At 36.0% G+C, this 17169-nt stretch overlaps 2 protein-coding genes and 1 long non-coding RNA gene across 10 annotated transcripts in view; 1 reads left to right on the top strand and 2 right to left on the bottom strand.

The window, feature by feature from the left end:
- Positions 1-9445, bottom strand: part of LOC129004443 (gastrula zinc finger protein XlCGF58.1-like) — a 54055-nt gene extending 44610 nt beyond the window's left edge. For 5 of the 7 annotated variants that reach the window (XM_054433032.1, XM_054433033.1, XM_054433035.1 and 2 more), the window contains exons 1-2: positions 9122-9445; positions 4576-4651 (exon numbers count right to left, since the gene is read on the bottom strand). The gene's annotated coding sequence lies outside the window, so the exon portion shown is untranslated. The remainder of the gene's footprint in view (positions 1-4575; positions 4652-9121) is intronic. The other 2 variants (XM_054433030.1, XM_054433031.1) reach the window with 2 other exon arrangements.
- LOC129004445 (gastrula zinc finger protein XlCGF8.2DB-like) lies at positions 1087-2905 on the bottom strand. The gene has a single exon (XM_054433038.1). The coding sequence runs from the start codon at positions 2876-2878 to the stop codon at positions 1700-1702; it is 1179 nt and encodes a 392-aa protein (XP_054289013.1). The 5' UTR covers positions 2879-2905; the 3' UTR covers positions 1087-1699.
- A 434-nt stretch (positions 9446-9879) lies between the features above and the next one.
- Positions 9880-14787, top strand: LOC129004462 (uncharacterized). 2 transcript variants are annotated; one of them, XR_008491719.1, is made up of 3 exons: positions 9880-10242; positions 13096-13240; positions 14638-14787. It is a non-coding gene; the product is annotated as an uncharacterized LOC129004462 (long non-coding RNA). The 2 variants fall into 2 exon arrangements; XR_008491718.1 differs by having other exon boundaries at positions 9881-10322.
- The last annotated feature ends 2382 nt before the right edge of the window (positions 14788-17169 follow it).

Below are 17169 nucleotides of genomic sequence, written 5' to 3'. Positions count from 1 at the left end.
AAAATAAAAATAAATAGTCATAGTTGATAAAAAAAACTCCAAAGCATTATGATTCTGAAGTTTATAAGAAGAAATAATTGTTAGGAAATTTAAAGTATTTGTCAAAATTACACATCAATTTCGTTACAAAATTGGTTAACATTGGTTATACGGGAGTAGGCTGTAGGGATCTTGACTTTGACGAGCGCCCAAGGGGTAGGCCTACGCATCGTACCACAGCTTTTTTTTCTGCTTGGTACAAATTAGCGGTTGTCATAAATTTAAAAAAATAATAGTGCTGCACCCTGTTGGTAAACCTATTAACTTTTTAATGCTATTAAACATCACAGAATCAAATTGTTTAGTTGAAACAGCTGTTAAGATTCTTCATTTAAATCAAGTACTCATAAGGTTTAACATGGGGAAACTTCAGAGCCACTGGGGCGATTGGACGGATCACAAAATTGATGGTGTATATACCTATTCCATGAAATTCTACACGTATGTACCAAAGTTTCGTGGCAATTGGTCCAACGGTGCCGAGCTCATAACGTTCAAATATATATATATATTTATACAAACTTCCTCTTAAAAAAAAATATAGATTATAGATTTCAACATAAAAACATGAGTAAATGTTATTGCTCAATAAACCTCATGATTTTAACCCATCGTTATGCCTTAATGAGCGTACGCCTAGTGTAAACATATCAGTCACAGCTAGGAAAAAAAATCTTTATCCAAACAGCTGTTTGTAATTTCATAGATGACGTTCACCGTGTAACAGATGAGTAGTATTTCATAGATGAATATGTAGTAAACATAGAGAGAAAACTTGACAAAAATCGCACAACACTCTTCTGTATTTTTGATCTTACTTTATTTTATTTCCAAAATGGCGAGGCCATATTTTAATGGCTAAAGACACTCTCGCTAATCCTGTGAATACAATTAAACTACATATTATAATCACGATCGGTACTCTAGCTAGGTCATGGAGGACAAACAGAAATTAAGATAAGATTTGTTTCGGCTTCTTTAATGTATAAAATGTAAAAATATATATATATATATAATTATGAGCAATGTACAGTAAAAACTCTTAATTTTATTTACCTATATAGATGTCGTGGTAAATCTGTGATACTTAGTCTAAAGGAGTTCAACAAAATTACTAGTGGTATTTATTTTGATTTTGGACTGATAAATTACTATCTAAGGTTTGTACATTTACTGTTCTTTATGACAAAAACAATTATATAAGGTTATATATTTATATAAATAATAAGTCTCAGATATTCTGTTTTAGTACAAAGACACTTACTAGGTTTGCTTTCATTACAGTGAAAGCCAGTTGAGTAAAGCGATCAGGTTTCATAGTTTTTTATAAAGCAATAAATAACAACATTTATAGCCTAACTAGAATTAATGGATATAATAATAATATCAATGACATCATGTAACTGCAGTTATTTAAAGATTTTCTACTTGTAAAGTGAATATAAGGATTCCCTCCGTCATGAGACAATGTATGTTCCTTTATATGGCTTTATGATGCAAAAGATTTTCTTCATGTTGTTAACTTAAGAGGATGCTTATTACCAAAAATTAATACATGTCTTTTACAATTCTTCGAATCCATAGGATTTTTCACATGCCTTTTCAAAAAGTATACGGATGCAAAGGATTTTCCACACGAGATGCACTTATAAGGTTTCTCTTATCTATGAACACTCAATGTATGTGACTTCAAATTGCCTTTAGATGCAAAGGATTTTCCACATGAAGTGCAATGATAAGGTTTCTCTTCTGTATGAACACTCAATATATGTGACTTCAAATTATTTTTCAATGAAAAGGATTTTCCACATGTAGTGCACTTGTGATGTTTCTCTTCTGTATGAACACTCAATGTATGTGACTTCAAATTGCCTTTGCATGCAAAGGATTTGTCACATTCAGTGCACTTATAAGGGTTATCTTCTGTATGAACACTCAATGTATGTGACTTCAAACGGGATTTCAAGGCAAATGATTTTCCACATTCAGTGCAATGATAAGGTTTCTCTTCTGTATGAACACTCAATATATGTGACTTCAAATTTACTTTGGATGAAAAGAATTTTCCACATGTAGTGCACTGGTGAGGTTCCTCTTCTGTATGAGCACTCAATATATGTGACTTCAAACTGGATTTGTAGGCAAATGATTTTCCACATTTAGTGCACTTGTGAGGTTTCTCTTCTGTATGAACACTCAATCTATGTGACATCAAAATGGATTTGAAGGCAAATGATTTTCCACATTCAGTGCACTTATAAGGTTTCTCTTCTGTATGAACACTCAATGTATGTGACTTCAAACTCTTTTTGAAGGCAAATGATTTTCCACATTCAGTGCACTTGTGAGGTTTCTCTTCTGTATGAGCACTCAATCTATGTGACTTCAAAATGGATTTGAAGGCAAATGATTTTCTACATTCAGTGCACTTATAAGGTTTCTCTTCTGTGTGAATACTCAATGTATGTGTCTTCAAATTGCTTTTGGATGCAAATGATTTTCCACATTCAGTGCACTTATAAGGTTTCTCTTCTGTATGGACACTCAATGTATGTGACCTTAAATTGCCTGTTGATGTAACAGATTTTCCACATAGAGTGCACTTATAAGGAGACTTCCCTGTGTGTGTCAACACATGACTCTTTACATAATGTAAATTAATGTAGGTTTTGTCACATGTCAAACATTTAAAGGGACGCTCTCCCGTGTGATTTAATACATGCTCCTTCATTCTTTTTCGAATTGTAAACATTTTTCCACATATTGGACACTTAAGAGGAAGCTTTTTAATGTTTTTTAACATTTGTAATCTTCCACTCTCCATCTTTGTGAAAGGCATGAGATAAACTTATCCCATAACAAATCAGAAGGGTCAATAAGCCTTGTAAGCTTATCTCTATTTGTAAATTTATTTTATTATTTTTTATTTTTTTTGTAAGACTCTTTAAATGTTAAGCAGTTTTGTGGATTCTGGGTTCCTCTTTTGTCACTGAAAAAGATCACACTTTATTTTCATTGTTATCTTTTAGTTCATTTTTGTGCACAAAATTGTATTAAGTATCCTAACCTGAATAAGTACAATATTTATAGATTTTCAAATAGGCCTACTTCTTTTTTTTTGTAGCAAGACGTCTAAGGTTAAAATTTAATCACTAATTCTGTCCAGTGGCGGATTACCACCCTTTAGGCACTATAGGCAACTGCCTAGGGGCTGCAGGTCTCAAAGGGCTGCAGACAGAAAAATAAAAATAAAATTCTTGTAAAAATAGTTTGATAAAGCTTAAAAATCTAACAAATTTAAAGCCAGTTTCTAAACATTTCCTGGGGGAGGGCCTCCAGATGCTTGGTAGACGCCTAGACCACCCGGTAGATCTTGCCATCCCAGTTAAAAGTCTGAAATGATGCCCATGGGGGGGGGGCTAAGTTTACATGTGCCTAGGGGCGGCTGAGGTCATAATCCGCCTCTGATTCTATCTTAGGCTACACCTTAAACAATTATTTGTTACTATTACAATCAATGTAGCACCAAAAACATGGTAATGTACCTATTATATACATATTGTTTAAACAAAAAGTTCTGTATCCTTATAATATTCACGTTTATAGGTTTTCACAGTTTACTGGGTACCACGTATGATCAAACTCGTACATTTTTAGGAGTTAGGAAGTGGTTAGTGGATTTTTCCTTTAAATAAAATGCTTATTTTTTTAATGTTACCTACAAGACTTGATAAATTATACAGAATTAGTAGACCAAGTTAGTCTTACACTCTGTCATGTTGGGTACAACCCTTGAGGGAACCATTCCAGCATTGACCTTAGTGAGGAAAGAAACCGTACATATGTTTCTCAGAATGGTCGGTCTGATAATCAGACCTCCAAAATGTGAAATGAAATAATACCGTGAGGGATACCGTGAGGGGGGGGGCTGAGACCTGAGACAGACAATTAAAGAGTCCACTAAGTATAATGCCCTCGCATATCAAGTGGCCAGAAATGGCTGTTAAATCAGCATGGATGACCACCTCATACAAAATTTAAACAAAATACTTATTAACCACAACAAGTGGCGACCAATTGCTGACCAGTGGCGATGACAAATCGCAGAGGGGAAAATTGAACCCATCATGTTGATAGGTCAAAATGGTCATGAGAATTTTAATGAGGGATGAGAAGGAAAAAAATAAGGATTAGTATGGTAGTAGAGAAAACAGGAACCTACTTAGGCAGGGGGCTGTATCAAGTAGGTCTCCATACTGCCCAAGTCGATGACCCCACTTTGTTCGTCCAAAGAAAGTTTACTGGGGTTGAAAAGGAGGAGGAAGCCTGGATTTAATAACTCAGCTAGCAAGTAAAGAACTTAGTTAATTTTACTGTAAAAGGATTACAAATAAACCAATTAAAATTTAAAAACCTGATACATCAAATAAAGCACCAACAAATAGTTAGGTAAATTAACTTAAACACAGATTGATGTAAACATAAATGTTAAATGTGTTGTAAATCTCAGCTAAAAATAGCATACAATAATATTACCTGTTATCTGCCTAGTCAGACATAAGATGTAGTCAGCATTAAGAACTCCGATTAAACAGTCCATGCACGTTGTGACCTGTAAAGATGAGTTTGTTAACAAGTGATAAGAGTATGGGTAAGCAAATGATTTATTGTAGATTTTATAACATTTTTGTAGGATTTATTATTGGCTTATTTTTATAAGATTTATATCAATGAGACTAACAGTATTGCCTGTAAACTGAAAAATACGCTATGTAATTTAAAGTCTACGTTTTAACTATTAGTGATTGAAGATCTGTCTATGTTTTAAAAAAGTATTACAAAGGCTAAGCTTTCCCCACAGAAGTACTGTAAGGTACTTACAATACTGTATAGCTTGTGTGTTGTATAGCTTAGGTTATACAAGCTTATGGGACAACGATCAAGGGCGGTCCTAGACATATACTTTGTGGCGGGGGAGCCACCGGGGGGGTCTGGGGGTACCCTCCCGGGAATAATTAGGAAATAACGTGCTAAAATAAAGGGGTTTTAAGCTATTTTGAGGTCCTATTTTAATGTGTTTAAGCTTCCCAGTTTATTTATTCAAGCTTCCCAGTTTATTTAAAGGTCAAAGAAATTTAAAAAAATAAATAAGTATAATGTAATGTTTTTTAATTATTGAGACTTGTGGTTTTAGTAACGAAGGAATACTGCAAGCTTTGACTATTGATACAACTTCTTTTCTTTATCCAATACCCAATTCAAGTTTTCAATAATTTAGTTTAAAATGAACATTGAAATACAACATTGATAACATTGAAATGCCGAAAAATTAAAATAAGAAGAAGAATGCGGCCGAACGTCAAACGCCAGCATCGGACACTGCTGTTGCCGTATGTGGCTGAAAGCGTCCGTCGTCTGCCGATCTTCACTACTTTTCATAACGTACAAAAAATTGTTGGACTGTATAGATGGTCCTTTCGTTCGCCACAAGTGTAAAAACTACAACAAATTTGGTAGAATGATTTGCAATACAAATTATTAAAGTTTCCCTGGTATAATTGTTAATCTCTCCCTAGGACCGCCCTTGACAACCATGCTCTTTTAGCTCTGGTATGTTAGGGCAGAAATGTACAAGTGAAGAGCAAGGAAGAGACTGAACGACAATCACTGTGTGGAAATTCCTATTGTACAGGGCTCAGAGTTCCTCCACCGTGAGCGTTGTAGTAGGTACATAATGGCGTGGGGAGCATTGTTATCCTAGACACCAGCACTGATGCAAGACACCAACTTAGTGTACCACTGAATGTCCTCTGCTACATCCTCTGTTCCTTATTTCTCTGAGGCTTTAGTGGTACCTAACTGGTTGCTGTCCAAACTGTTACTAGCAGAACAACTTTGATTTGCAACTCCACCGGCAGAATGATTGTTTTAGGTACTAACGAATTAGACTTTTCCATATCAAAGAATCATAGAGGTAATTACAATTGGACTTTTAGTAATCATATCTTTTTCTGTAATGAATTATAATACGCATGTTTACATACTGTACCTTAATTAATAACTGCAGTATTTAGTCATGTGGTTCGCATTAGATTAGGTTAGTTTTTGTATTTGGCTACTTTTTGAATTTATTTACAATGTGAACATTATCACCTGATAATATTTATTATTTGATTTGTTTGTAAATATTGTATTTGTTCATAACCAAAACATGGTTGTAATTTTGAATGAATAAAAGCCATACTTTTGGTTTACTAAGTCTTTCTCACAACAATTTTATTCATTCATTGATAAACTCAGTTAGTGCTACATTACAATGGAGAAATTCCTTAGACCAAACAAATGGAACATTGACCCGGAATCTCCAACTGCCTCAGAGGAATGGACGCACTGGTTACAAACATTCGAAGATTTTCTAACCATGACAGAATCAAAAACGACAAAGTTATGAGATGGTGACTAGAGCTAACACCTTATCAATATGAAATAGTTTACCGACCTGGTAGGGAGAATGTAAAAGCAGATACGCTCTCTCGGGCATGTGCGGTTCGCTGGGACACCATCATTGATACCCCCAGCCCCAGTGAAATCGGGAAAATTTCATGCGGGCCGCAATCACGGACATCATCATCGACCTTTGCGACCGCTGCGAATTCTACAACATCTTCCACGGGCTGCAATCACGGGGACATCATCATCGAGACAAACGGCCGCGGCGAAATCGAGCGCGGGAGGGGATGTTGACGTCGTCGTCCTTAAAGCAAATGCCTTTCTTTTTTTTTAAAAAAAAAAAGAGGTTGGCGGCCTCTTTTAACCTTGCATTTGCCCGTCCACATAGACTAAGCGCCCGTGCGTGGATCGTTTTCTCCACCAAAGATTATTTGAATTGTAAAACTTTTGTTTAATGTTTTCATAACGATGACTGTATTATATAGTTTAATGTGTTAAATGTACTGACCTTTCCTATTGCAATGTATATATTGTTTAACGGAATAAAGATTGTCTATTGTCTATTGTCCTATTCTGCTACCTACTAGTCTGACCAAAGACATTTCTCTGCATTTTTCGGAGTTCGAGCCGCGGTGCGGAGGCGGTTCAGGTTGCTCGTGCGAGTTGTGTCTGAGTGGCGAATTTCCATTTGTCTGAATTGATTTTCAATTAAACCTTTTGGTGGCGTCCGCATCTCAATGATTGATATTTGAAAATCTGATTTTGAAAGAGACAGAGGTAAAGTGACAAAGAGACTCTTTACCATAGGGTAGTGGTGGGAATCACCGAATAAAAATAACCGAACCAATCAGTAATTGACACTGAACTTATACTGGACTAATTCGGTTATTTTATCCTGATTCAGTCAAATTAATCTTACCGAGCGATTCGGGGATTTAGTTATAGGCCTATTTAATTTGTCACATCATCGGTAACTAAATTTTAATCGGAGATTCGTTTGAATTAAAATCCCCGATTGACGCTTAATGACTAGGCTAAATGCTATTTAGTTTTCTATGAGAAAAAAATTAGTTGTGGTTTGGGAAAGTGAATAGGCTAATGACTAAAAATTGATTTGGTGATTCATTTAACTAAAAATAACCGATTGGCGCAAGAAATAGGTAGGCCTAACTGATTGATTAAGTATTAGGTTAGGTCATGAAAACCATTCGGTTTATCCCATCACTAGGCTACTATAGGGAAAGGAGTCCTGGTGAGGGACTAAGCCTACTCTCTTACCTCAAATAACAAATGGACAATTGATCAAATTGAGCAAGAAATGAGAAATGTTATCTACCTTGTTCGAACGGAAGATGTACCTATGGAAAAGATGTAACTTAGACCATATTAGAAGATTGTAAATTAACCCTCCGAGTGTCCATAGTTTAGGCCTTAACGTCCGCCTATTTTTGGCGCATTTGCAAGGTTTTATTAAAACGGATCTGAGAAGCTTAAAACAATGTTAATTCTACTGTTCTATATACCATTTTGTTTGGAAAATCATGGGCTTCAATATTATACATAAAACATAAGGAACATTTGTTTCAAAAAAATTTTTTAGGTAAAAAAAAAATATTTTGGAAAATTTTCAAAAAAAAAATAAGTTTGCGCTCAATGAAATTGTATAAATCATAGGCCTATAAATATTTGAAAATAGCCACTTTGTTCTAAATTTTATGAGGATTACAAATATATAATAATATAAGGAAGTAGATTTGCAAATAAATAAGTTATGGGCAAAAAACAGATTTCAGTAGCCTACATAGCGTTTGTTTAGCTAAGAATGCATAAGTTTAGCCTAACCATAGCTAGGAATCTGGCTGATAATTTACATCAATATCACTACCTACTTCTTCAGGATCATCAACCAGCCCTTCAAAATCACTTAGGCCTAAATCTTCTTATAATGCACCATGTATATCACTACTTTTGATTTTTAACACTAAAACAATGATAAACGTAATAAAACACATCAGTCATCGGTCCAAGGGTAACCTAGCTGCTTACAAATACGCACGTCAGCTGTCTGCTACAATTACGATCGGCTCGGAGAACATAAAGCGCTTAGAGACAGACCTCTGGAGAAAGCGTAGAATATAACGAAAAGAACGATACCTAACTCGATCCAGTTCAATCCGATTCAGTCAGTCATAGAGCCTTCGCCGTAAAAACGATGTTCGTGCGTCAAAAAATCGACGCGTGACACTACACAAAGTGTGTCGCGCGTCAATTTTTCGACAAGTGACGCTCGGAGGGTTGAAGAAAACTAAAGAGGGAGGACTGCTATACCAGCTGGTACCTAATTATTTTCTAGTGATTGTTTATGTTGAGATTTTACTGTTTAGCCTAGCCTAGTTTTCTGTTAACATCTTTAATCAAATTATTTCATTAAGTTAATAGAATTTATTCTTTAATAAACACAACAGTTTCTTGCCCCTCATTTATTTTGTATGGAAATTATACTTAAAAATCCCATGCAGCCTATCTGTAATGTAAGTAAATACCAACCAAGAATAGGCCTAGGCCAAGTCAATGAATAGAACTTATCATAAAGAACTTACAGATTATTATATTAACTTATTATAGAACTTACACCACTCAACTCCTCTAGATGTTAGGCCTTTAATGCTATTTATGTACCTTGGTGTAGGCCTAGGCTAAAGTTTTAGTTCTGGCTGGACAGTGTTGGTTAAAATAATGGTAGGCCTGTTTATTTTCCGAAGATTTGCGAAATGTGATAAGCTAACGTTAATAATTAAGTTAATTTGAATTTGACGACTCTGACAATGCTCTCACTCTAATAACACTGACTCTACTAACAAAATCAAAACTAAAACTAAAACACTATTTATTTCTTTTCTATGCTATTAGTAGTAAAAAAGCCAAATCGAAAGTCGAAGTAGTCAATGTAGTGTAGTCTTCTACTAAGTCGAACGAAGAACGAAGTCGTAAGTCGTCGAAGTCAGATCGGAGTCGGAGATCGGATCGGAATTCGGCGGAATTTGAAGCAGTGTTGCCAGCCTTGAGCCCTGGGGCCCATTTCATAATAAAGTACAAACTAATATTATTATTAAATCAGCTGATTGCCCAATGCAAATCTAATGGAAATAACAAGTTACAAGTTTTATTTTATTATGAAATGGGCCCCTGGACCTATGAGAATTCCCCACCCGACTAAGAAAAATCGCCACTTAATTCCAGCTAACGGAAAAATCCTCCAATATAGCCAAGTAATAAAAATCTATGGAAAGTCCCCAATTTTCCTCCATACCACCACTAAATTCTGGGTCGAGTTCCCGCAAGGCTGAAAGGGGAGGCCTTCTTTTAGGTAACCTTTCATCTAGGTACCATTTCACTTAAATCACATATCAAGTTGGTACCGACAACTCAAATCGGTCAGCTAGGTCCCGGCCCCTCCCTTCTGGGGGAAGGGCGTGGCTTCGCCGTGGTCACGTGTTTCGCGGTGCGGTCGCTTACCCTCTACACTTCTGAAAATTCCCGCGACTTCTTTGAATTACCTCTACTCCACCCAAATTTCAGCCTTCCTTCGTCTCGTTTCGTGTTCTGTTCTGCGTTTCTTCTTCTTCTTCTCTTCTTAGATCTGCTGCTGCTCTTCTTAGCTAGCTCTGTCTAGTTAAGTTTGAGGTTGGATTTTGGAGAATTTATTGTTTGTCAATTTCAATTGTCAAATTGTCATACAAATTTGTATTTTAGGTGTGTATTTTCAATTTAGGCCTAAGTTACAACAACTACTACAGTTAAAAGAACCATTTTTGTCATCACAAAATTGAAAGGTAACTTATTGACATGGACATGGTCATTAGAATATTAACGTTTAAGCAAATTCAAATTAGTTTCTGGTAGCCTATAAAATAAATTGGGGGTACAGTTTCCTGGGCTTCGCTAATATCGATTGAAACTATCAAATTGAAAATATTGATTAATAATCGATATTTAAAATATATCTATTTTAAAATTAAACTGCACTTTATGCCTTACGTCCTACACTATAATTTTTCGAATAAATATATCGATCAATAAATCGATTATTTCATTCAATATATGAAGTTTGGTTAGTAAAGTTCCTAACCTAACTTAGCTAACCGAATGAATCGATACATCAAATAGGCCTAGTCTATCCATTAGTTGCATACTGCGCTTTTAGTTGGATTTTTAAACTCATAGAAAATTATGACTATTAGTTTTAATATAACTTCCGGTACTAGACTATTGATCGATTTCGAGCAACAAGTGCACTAGTTTTTTTTATATTTTTATTTTTTATAAGATGCTGACAAAGTATAAAGTTTTTCGTATGACAGTTTTAGTTTACCAATTGAGTTTTTAGCATTTTATAGCATAGCCTATACGTATTTGATACTCTCAGCAGCTGGAGTAGTGTGATTTTGGTGAAAACAGACTACACTCTGTTGGTAAAAACATTCTGCGATCTATTGGTGAAAACAGACTATATTTGGTAAATACAGACTACACTCTAGATTTTTTCTTTGATTATTGTGGCTTTACGTGACAGGTGGAGGTGGATGGCTATAACTTACAAGGTTACATGGTACACATTAAATTCATAATGATTTGCCTATTTTGGTAGACTGGCTTTTTCTTAGGACTACGCAGACGCTTCATTGCTCTTTACAATTTCAAGAGATCTATTGTTCAAGGCGTCAATGGGCAACTAACCTAAGTTTATCGCCATTCTACCGCATTATAACCCACCCTACAGGGCCCGGATTTTGTAGGTAGCAAATGCGCAACTAACCTACCGCCAGGGCAACGGCCATCAAAACATTTTTATGTGTGATAATAAACCTTGTAGGTTAGTCTAAATTTAGTTGATACTACTAACAAAATAACTTAGCCATCTTAAAGACATCAAGTAATTAAGTAGGCCCATTTTATTGGTCGTTGAATAATCACTGATTACTATAGACTTCGTCTGAGACACATTAACTCACGGTATATAGGCTACTTGATCAATAGCGATATAGGCCTATTATCACAGTCACATTTTTTATGCATAGCCTAACAAATATATATCACAGACATTAAAATAAATAATAAGTATAGTTGTGCAGTTAAATAGATCAGGGGTAATAGTACTTGTTGTAATATGTAGTTCTACTTCATCAAATCCATTTCAATGCATCAAGCAAAAGAGCTGTAACCCCATGAATAGCCTAGGCTAGTCTAATAATATTTTAAGACATTTTTATTTTATGATATTAAAAACATTAGGCTACACTAAGCTAATGAAATCTTCCCATAAACTTAGCCTACTCGGCTTTAATTTTTGCTTCGATTTTGACTGCCCTACCCGTCAATGAGGTTAAGGGTATTAGGCCTAACCTATACAAAATCCTGCCTTAATCTGAATGGGAAAACATTATTATTTGCAGATGATACAACGATGCTGTCCAGAACCTTTAGGATTATTACAGTTGTGTGGCATTTGGATCATTGCCGGCCAATCTTAAAGGATCTTAAGCTACGTTTCCATTCCTGCAAATTTGTGCCGGCACAAATCTCCAAATTTGTAGGAATGGAAACATCCTGGCTCAAGTCGCGGCACAAATTTGTGCCCGCCGACTGCGCGACAAAACATGTGCCCAAGCCGCGGGCACATGTGCCTGCAACTCGCGCATGCGCAGGTCCTCCAAACTACCGCATGCTCATAAATGAGAGGTAATCATAACCTCAAATTTCGTTGAGTCCGTTGGAGGAAATTTTCAAAGCCACTTTGTACGCGCAAATCTCTCATCAATTGATTAAATGCACCTTCCAATGCTCTTTTAGCCAAAAAAACTTCTTATCCACTATCTAGGTAGTTTTCTTCTAAGTTCATTGTATGCACCAGCCATAAATAAAAAAGCAGAGGCTGTTATGTCATCCATGGTGATTTGTATAACACAATATAATCAAAATCAGCCACCGAACCTCACCACATCACAATAAAAGAGAACACTGCCTTGTCTGCCAGTTGTAGTCGCGGGACTTGTGCCTGGAATGGAAACGGCATGACAAACTACGTGCGACATATGCCTCGTCATGGTCTCGACATGTGCCTCGACTTGTGCCTGCGACTTGTAGGAATGGAAATGAAGCTTAAGGGTACTCACGGTGTAGTGCTTTATATCCTGACCATAGAAAAGATGACGTGCAGTCAGTGGTGGATCTAGAACAGTCACAAGGGGGGGGGGACCAGGGTGTCTGAGAGGTTCGGGGGTACCCCCTCCCTCCCCAAAAATTTGTTTAAACTAAGTCTTCAAAAATGGCAGTTTTATACCATTTCTTTGTCCTAAGTTAGTGTGACAAATTATTGTACGCAATTTGTACGCACTACTGTATTACGTGCAGTCAAAAATATATGACATATATTTCCAAACTGCGACAGCCCCCCCCTCTGGATCCGCCACTGGGGTGCAGGAGTACTATACCAGAAGAGCACAAAATATAGACTTTTCCTGCTGTCGTCTCAAACGTACCTAGAATAGCTATCCTCGTTCTACTACTACTATTAACTACAACTCATAACTGCCTACTCATTTGCAGGAGATGGATGCACCCTCCTTCAGAAGGCGCTGAAAGGAATACTAATTATAGGCCGCTGTACTCCGTAAAAGAACTTAAGGAAGAGCACCTAGTGAGATAAGTGTATGTCTGCCATTTCATCCGTTAAACAGCCAGGTTTTTGAAGGTATAGTTTATTGTAAATATTATATATAGAGTTATTTATTAAATCACTTAATAATTTATTAGCTTCTGTGCCTGTGCTTCGCAACGGGAAGATGAACTATACCGCCTAATCCAAACAGTTGTTAAGTAGTCCGAATTTATGAACAAAAGCCACCAAATGTTGGCCTACTGTATAAAAACAATTATGACCAACATTGTAATTGCCCTACTGTTTACGTTAAAATATATCAATAACATAATATTCATTTTCATATTTGAGTTGTTTTGTCTCAAGATCAATGAACCAACTATTAAAGGTATAAAATTACCTCAGTACTGCCAGATTGATCCTGTTTAGTCCTTATAGATTACGGGGTTTAAGGACTTAAGTCCTCATCATGAGATCTTGTACAAGAACATTTAACACTGTAACTTCGAAAGGGTCATCAAGAGTTTAAATGCGAAACACGGACATATATACTATTTACAGTCATAGACGTTTTATGAACAAAACGACTAGGCTTACTGACAAAAACTTACAATGTCCAACCCCAACCTTGTGCGCACAGTTGCAGATGAGGGTCACGACTGCGATGCGGAAGATGGTTGGGCAGTGGACTTTGTATAGCTCGGCTCTTTGTTCATCAGCTGTTCTTGTTTTTTTATTAGAGTATCATACAGAGCGTTAGACTGTAAATGATTTTGTCGTTTAATAATGTGTTAGCTTGAATTTTGATTGTTTTATAAATTTCAAATTCTTCTAAAGCATCCATTCCTGTATATTGCTTTTACAATCAAAATAAACTATGCCATGGCTCGGTCCCCAGGTACTTATTTCAATTCAGGAAATTAAAGCCTTTACAACTATTATTCAACAAAAACTTCTCTGCACTAACTTGATCAGGGAAATATAGGCCTAGACAAAATATAAATGTTTAATTTACCTGTTGCTGATCCTGTTAAAACTGTTAACAGGGGCAGGCCAAGACCATAAAGCACTTCATCCAAAAATAAAATTATTGCGCACCCCATACAGTTGTTGTCTTGAAGTTACAAGTTCAGGCGTCCGATAAAAGCCTGTAGCTTCCCAATTAGATCCTCCTCAGGAAGATATCTACCTCTTGCCACATTAACAAGAGTTATTCTTCTAGCAAGAAGAATAACTCTTGGTAATGTGGCAAGAGGTTAACATGTGTCTTTAACAAGCAATGAAAGCCCCTCAAAGATCGAGTTTGTGTCGCACGTTTGTAGGCGGAATAAACCAGTTAAAAACTTTTAGTTAAGGGTACCTATGGTAATTTATTGTAAAATAAGACCTTTTTATTTGAAACTACCAACTACACCAACCCGCATAATTTGGCACCCCTGAGTATTTTAAAATTGTGACTTTCTTTACCAAGATTAAAATGTTTGTTTCAGGAAGAAAGATGTAGCCCCAGCTCTGGACAAAAATATTATGGAGAAGGTTGGCCGCTGTAGAGGGCAGCTATAGTTATCATTATATGTTGCCTTTTATTGTTATGTACTGTTTTTATACTTCACCAATAAACCTTATATTTATCTATAGCAGTTAATTTTGTTAAAATTCTTACCAGTAAACTTCTCTGTAATTTGTAAAGAAAACATGTAAAAATGATTATATATTTTATTTTGATCTTCTAACTATTTTGACAGTTTTATAGATAAAATATTCTTTTTTTAGATATATTTTTTTATTGTTCTTGTTCGTACATGTCTCAGATAACTATACATAAAGATAAAATGATATTTATATTTATATTATATATGCGAGTGCCAATCTTAAGAAGCAAAGTTAATATATAGCTAGTAAAATAAAATAATGTTGGTGTTTAATGACTAATGAGTGTACTGTAAAAATGAAATAAGTATAATATAATAGGTTACGTACCTTATTCCGTCTTCAGTCTTAACTTAGTCAATGCTGGATGACTAGTTTCGGGAACAAAGTCCCATTATCAAATCCTTATTTAAACTTTACTTTACTCGGGGACTTTGTTCCCGAAACTAGTCATCCAGCATTGACTAAGTTAAGACTGAAGACGGAATAAGGTACGTAACCTATTATATTATATTCAATTATCAGTCTTGGTGGCAAAGATGTTTAAATGAAATAAGTAATTCAAAAGTTGAAACAAAAACTCTATTTAGCCAACCCAATAAAATCACTCAAGAATTTTCCTCTGAATAAATGTTTGAACTTGATAGTCTAGAGGTGTTAGGTTAATGAGACATAAGACTGCTTAAGGGTGTTGCTCAACGTGTAATGAACAAAATTAAATTAAGAAAAACAACAAAAGTAAAGCAAAAGAAAACTTTGAAAAGGCAAAGATCAAAAATAATAAGATAAATAAATGTACAACGTTATAATTTACAAGAAAAGAAAATCAATTAAAAATTTAAAAGAATGAGTTACTGACAAACTATATGACTTGTTTGTTTTACAAAACTTTAGTTATATATTTTATTCTTTTTACATACTGTTTATTGTCCCAGAAGCACACGCACCGATACACACACTCCGAAACTCTCGATCTTCTTGGTCCAGTGGCCCGTGGTGAACTCCTCGATTTGTTTCTTCAGGTCCTCCAGCTCCAGCTGAGAGACTCCTCACCCCTCCATTTTCTTCATTAGCCCTTCTCATTGGCTGATTGGGTGTTTGACTTATAGGTTAACGATGTTTCTTGGAAGTCAGCCCTACCGGTCATCGCCTAGCTCACGTCAGCTGGGAAAGGAATTTGTAAATCGATACTCATGCTACTGTTCAACTCTCTTCACACCAACTGGTCGACTATAGTCCTCGCCACCCTAAGTTGAGGCAGCCAAAGGCCGCACTAGATATACGCCGTGCGGCCTTGGGCTGCCTCAACTTAGGGTGGCGAGGACTATAAGTATAATGTAAACAGAGTATCTGCTTAGATGAGCACCGTGGGTACGGGGTTAATCCCCTTTCTTACAATGTAAATCTATGTTGTAAACTTCTTGACATACGAGAACTACTTTAAGGACAATTTATACTAGGCGTACGCTCATTCTTCCCGTATTGGGGGCCTAAGACATTGAAAAAGGCTGTGCTGGTAAAAGCGACCAGAATACACAGTAAGACCGAAGACCCTAGTTGTTGCCGCACATAAAAATTATACTGGATATATAGCAGGTATGGATACAAAAATCATGGATGCTCAAACAGTGTCTTGCACAGCAGATCATTTTGAGAATGCCAGAGGTCTTGGCGCAGATGTGCTGAATGTCTGGCACAAAGCCCAAACGCATATGGCAAGTCAATAAGAATCTGGGAAATAGTCAATATCCAGAGAATTTTGTTAATGCCAACAATTTTTAACTTATTCTTGGTGGAATCAACCATTATCTTTGGTCAAGTCTTAGCTAAGATATCATTAAGAGACTGAGACGGTGGTGTCATCCTGTAATTCAGCTACTAGGAGGTCACGAGTTGTGGATATTTATAGGCATGTACTGTGGATGTGATACTTCGTGGTTTGAATTAACGCCCTTACTACGACTATCCGCAGTACTATCCTGATAATTAGACCAATTTTTTTATACTTAGGAAAAATGTGGTTCGGATTCTACTATAAACTGTAGGTCCCTATAGTTTCCATTAGCCCAAAGTATGGGCTATTAATTGACAGCTGTGTCTAAGGAATATGTCAGCCTTAGTCACTAACAAGGATACAAAATCGTGCCACTCATCCATCCTACACTCATCTCCATGCATACTGGTACTTGGCTTAAAATACCTACTTTGTATGGTTGCCATTTCAAATTAAAGTATTAAGCCTAAGGCAAAATTACTCATAATCATAGAGGGAAGCAACTTTCCACAAACAGATTTATATCGTCAGCGAACTAAGGGATCTTGATAACTCTCTTGATGTCTTTAAAGAATATGTACAACTAAAAATATCTGTA

This window comes from Macrosteles quadrilineatus, unplaced genomic scaffold, assembly GCF_028750875.1.
Source record: "Macrosteles quadrilineatus isolate MER2022 unplaced genomic scaffold, UCM_ALF_1.0 Scaffold_9__3_contigs__length_116548681, whole genome shotgun sequence".
NCBI lineage: Eukaryota > Metazoa > Arthropoda > Insecta > Hemiptera > Cicadellidae > Macrosteles > Macrosteles quadrilineatus.
Note: the sequence above shows the minus strand (reverse complement) of the source record. Positions and strands in the feature narration are given on the sequence as shown.

What these genes read in the sequence shown, in the direction of transcription:
- LOC129004445 (XM_054433038.1), bottom strand. Translation starts at nt 2,878, where the DNA reads ATGCCTTTCACAAAGATGGAGAGTGGAAGATTACAAATGTTAAAAAAC.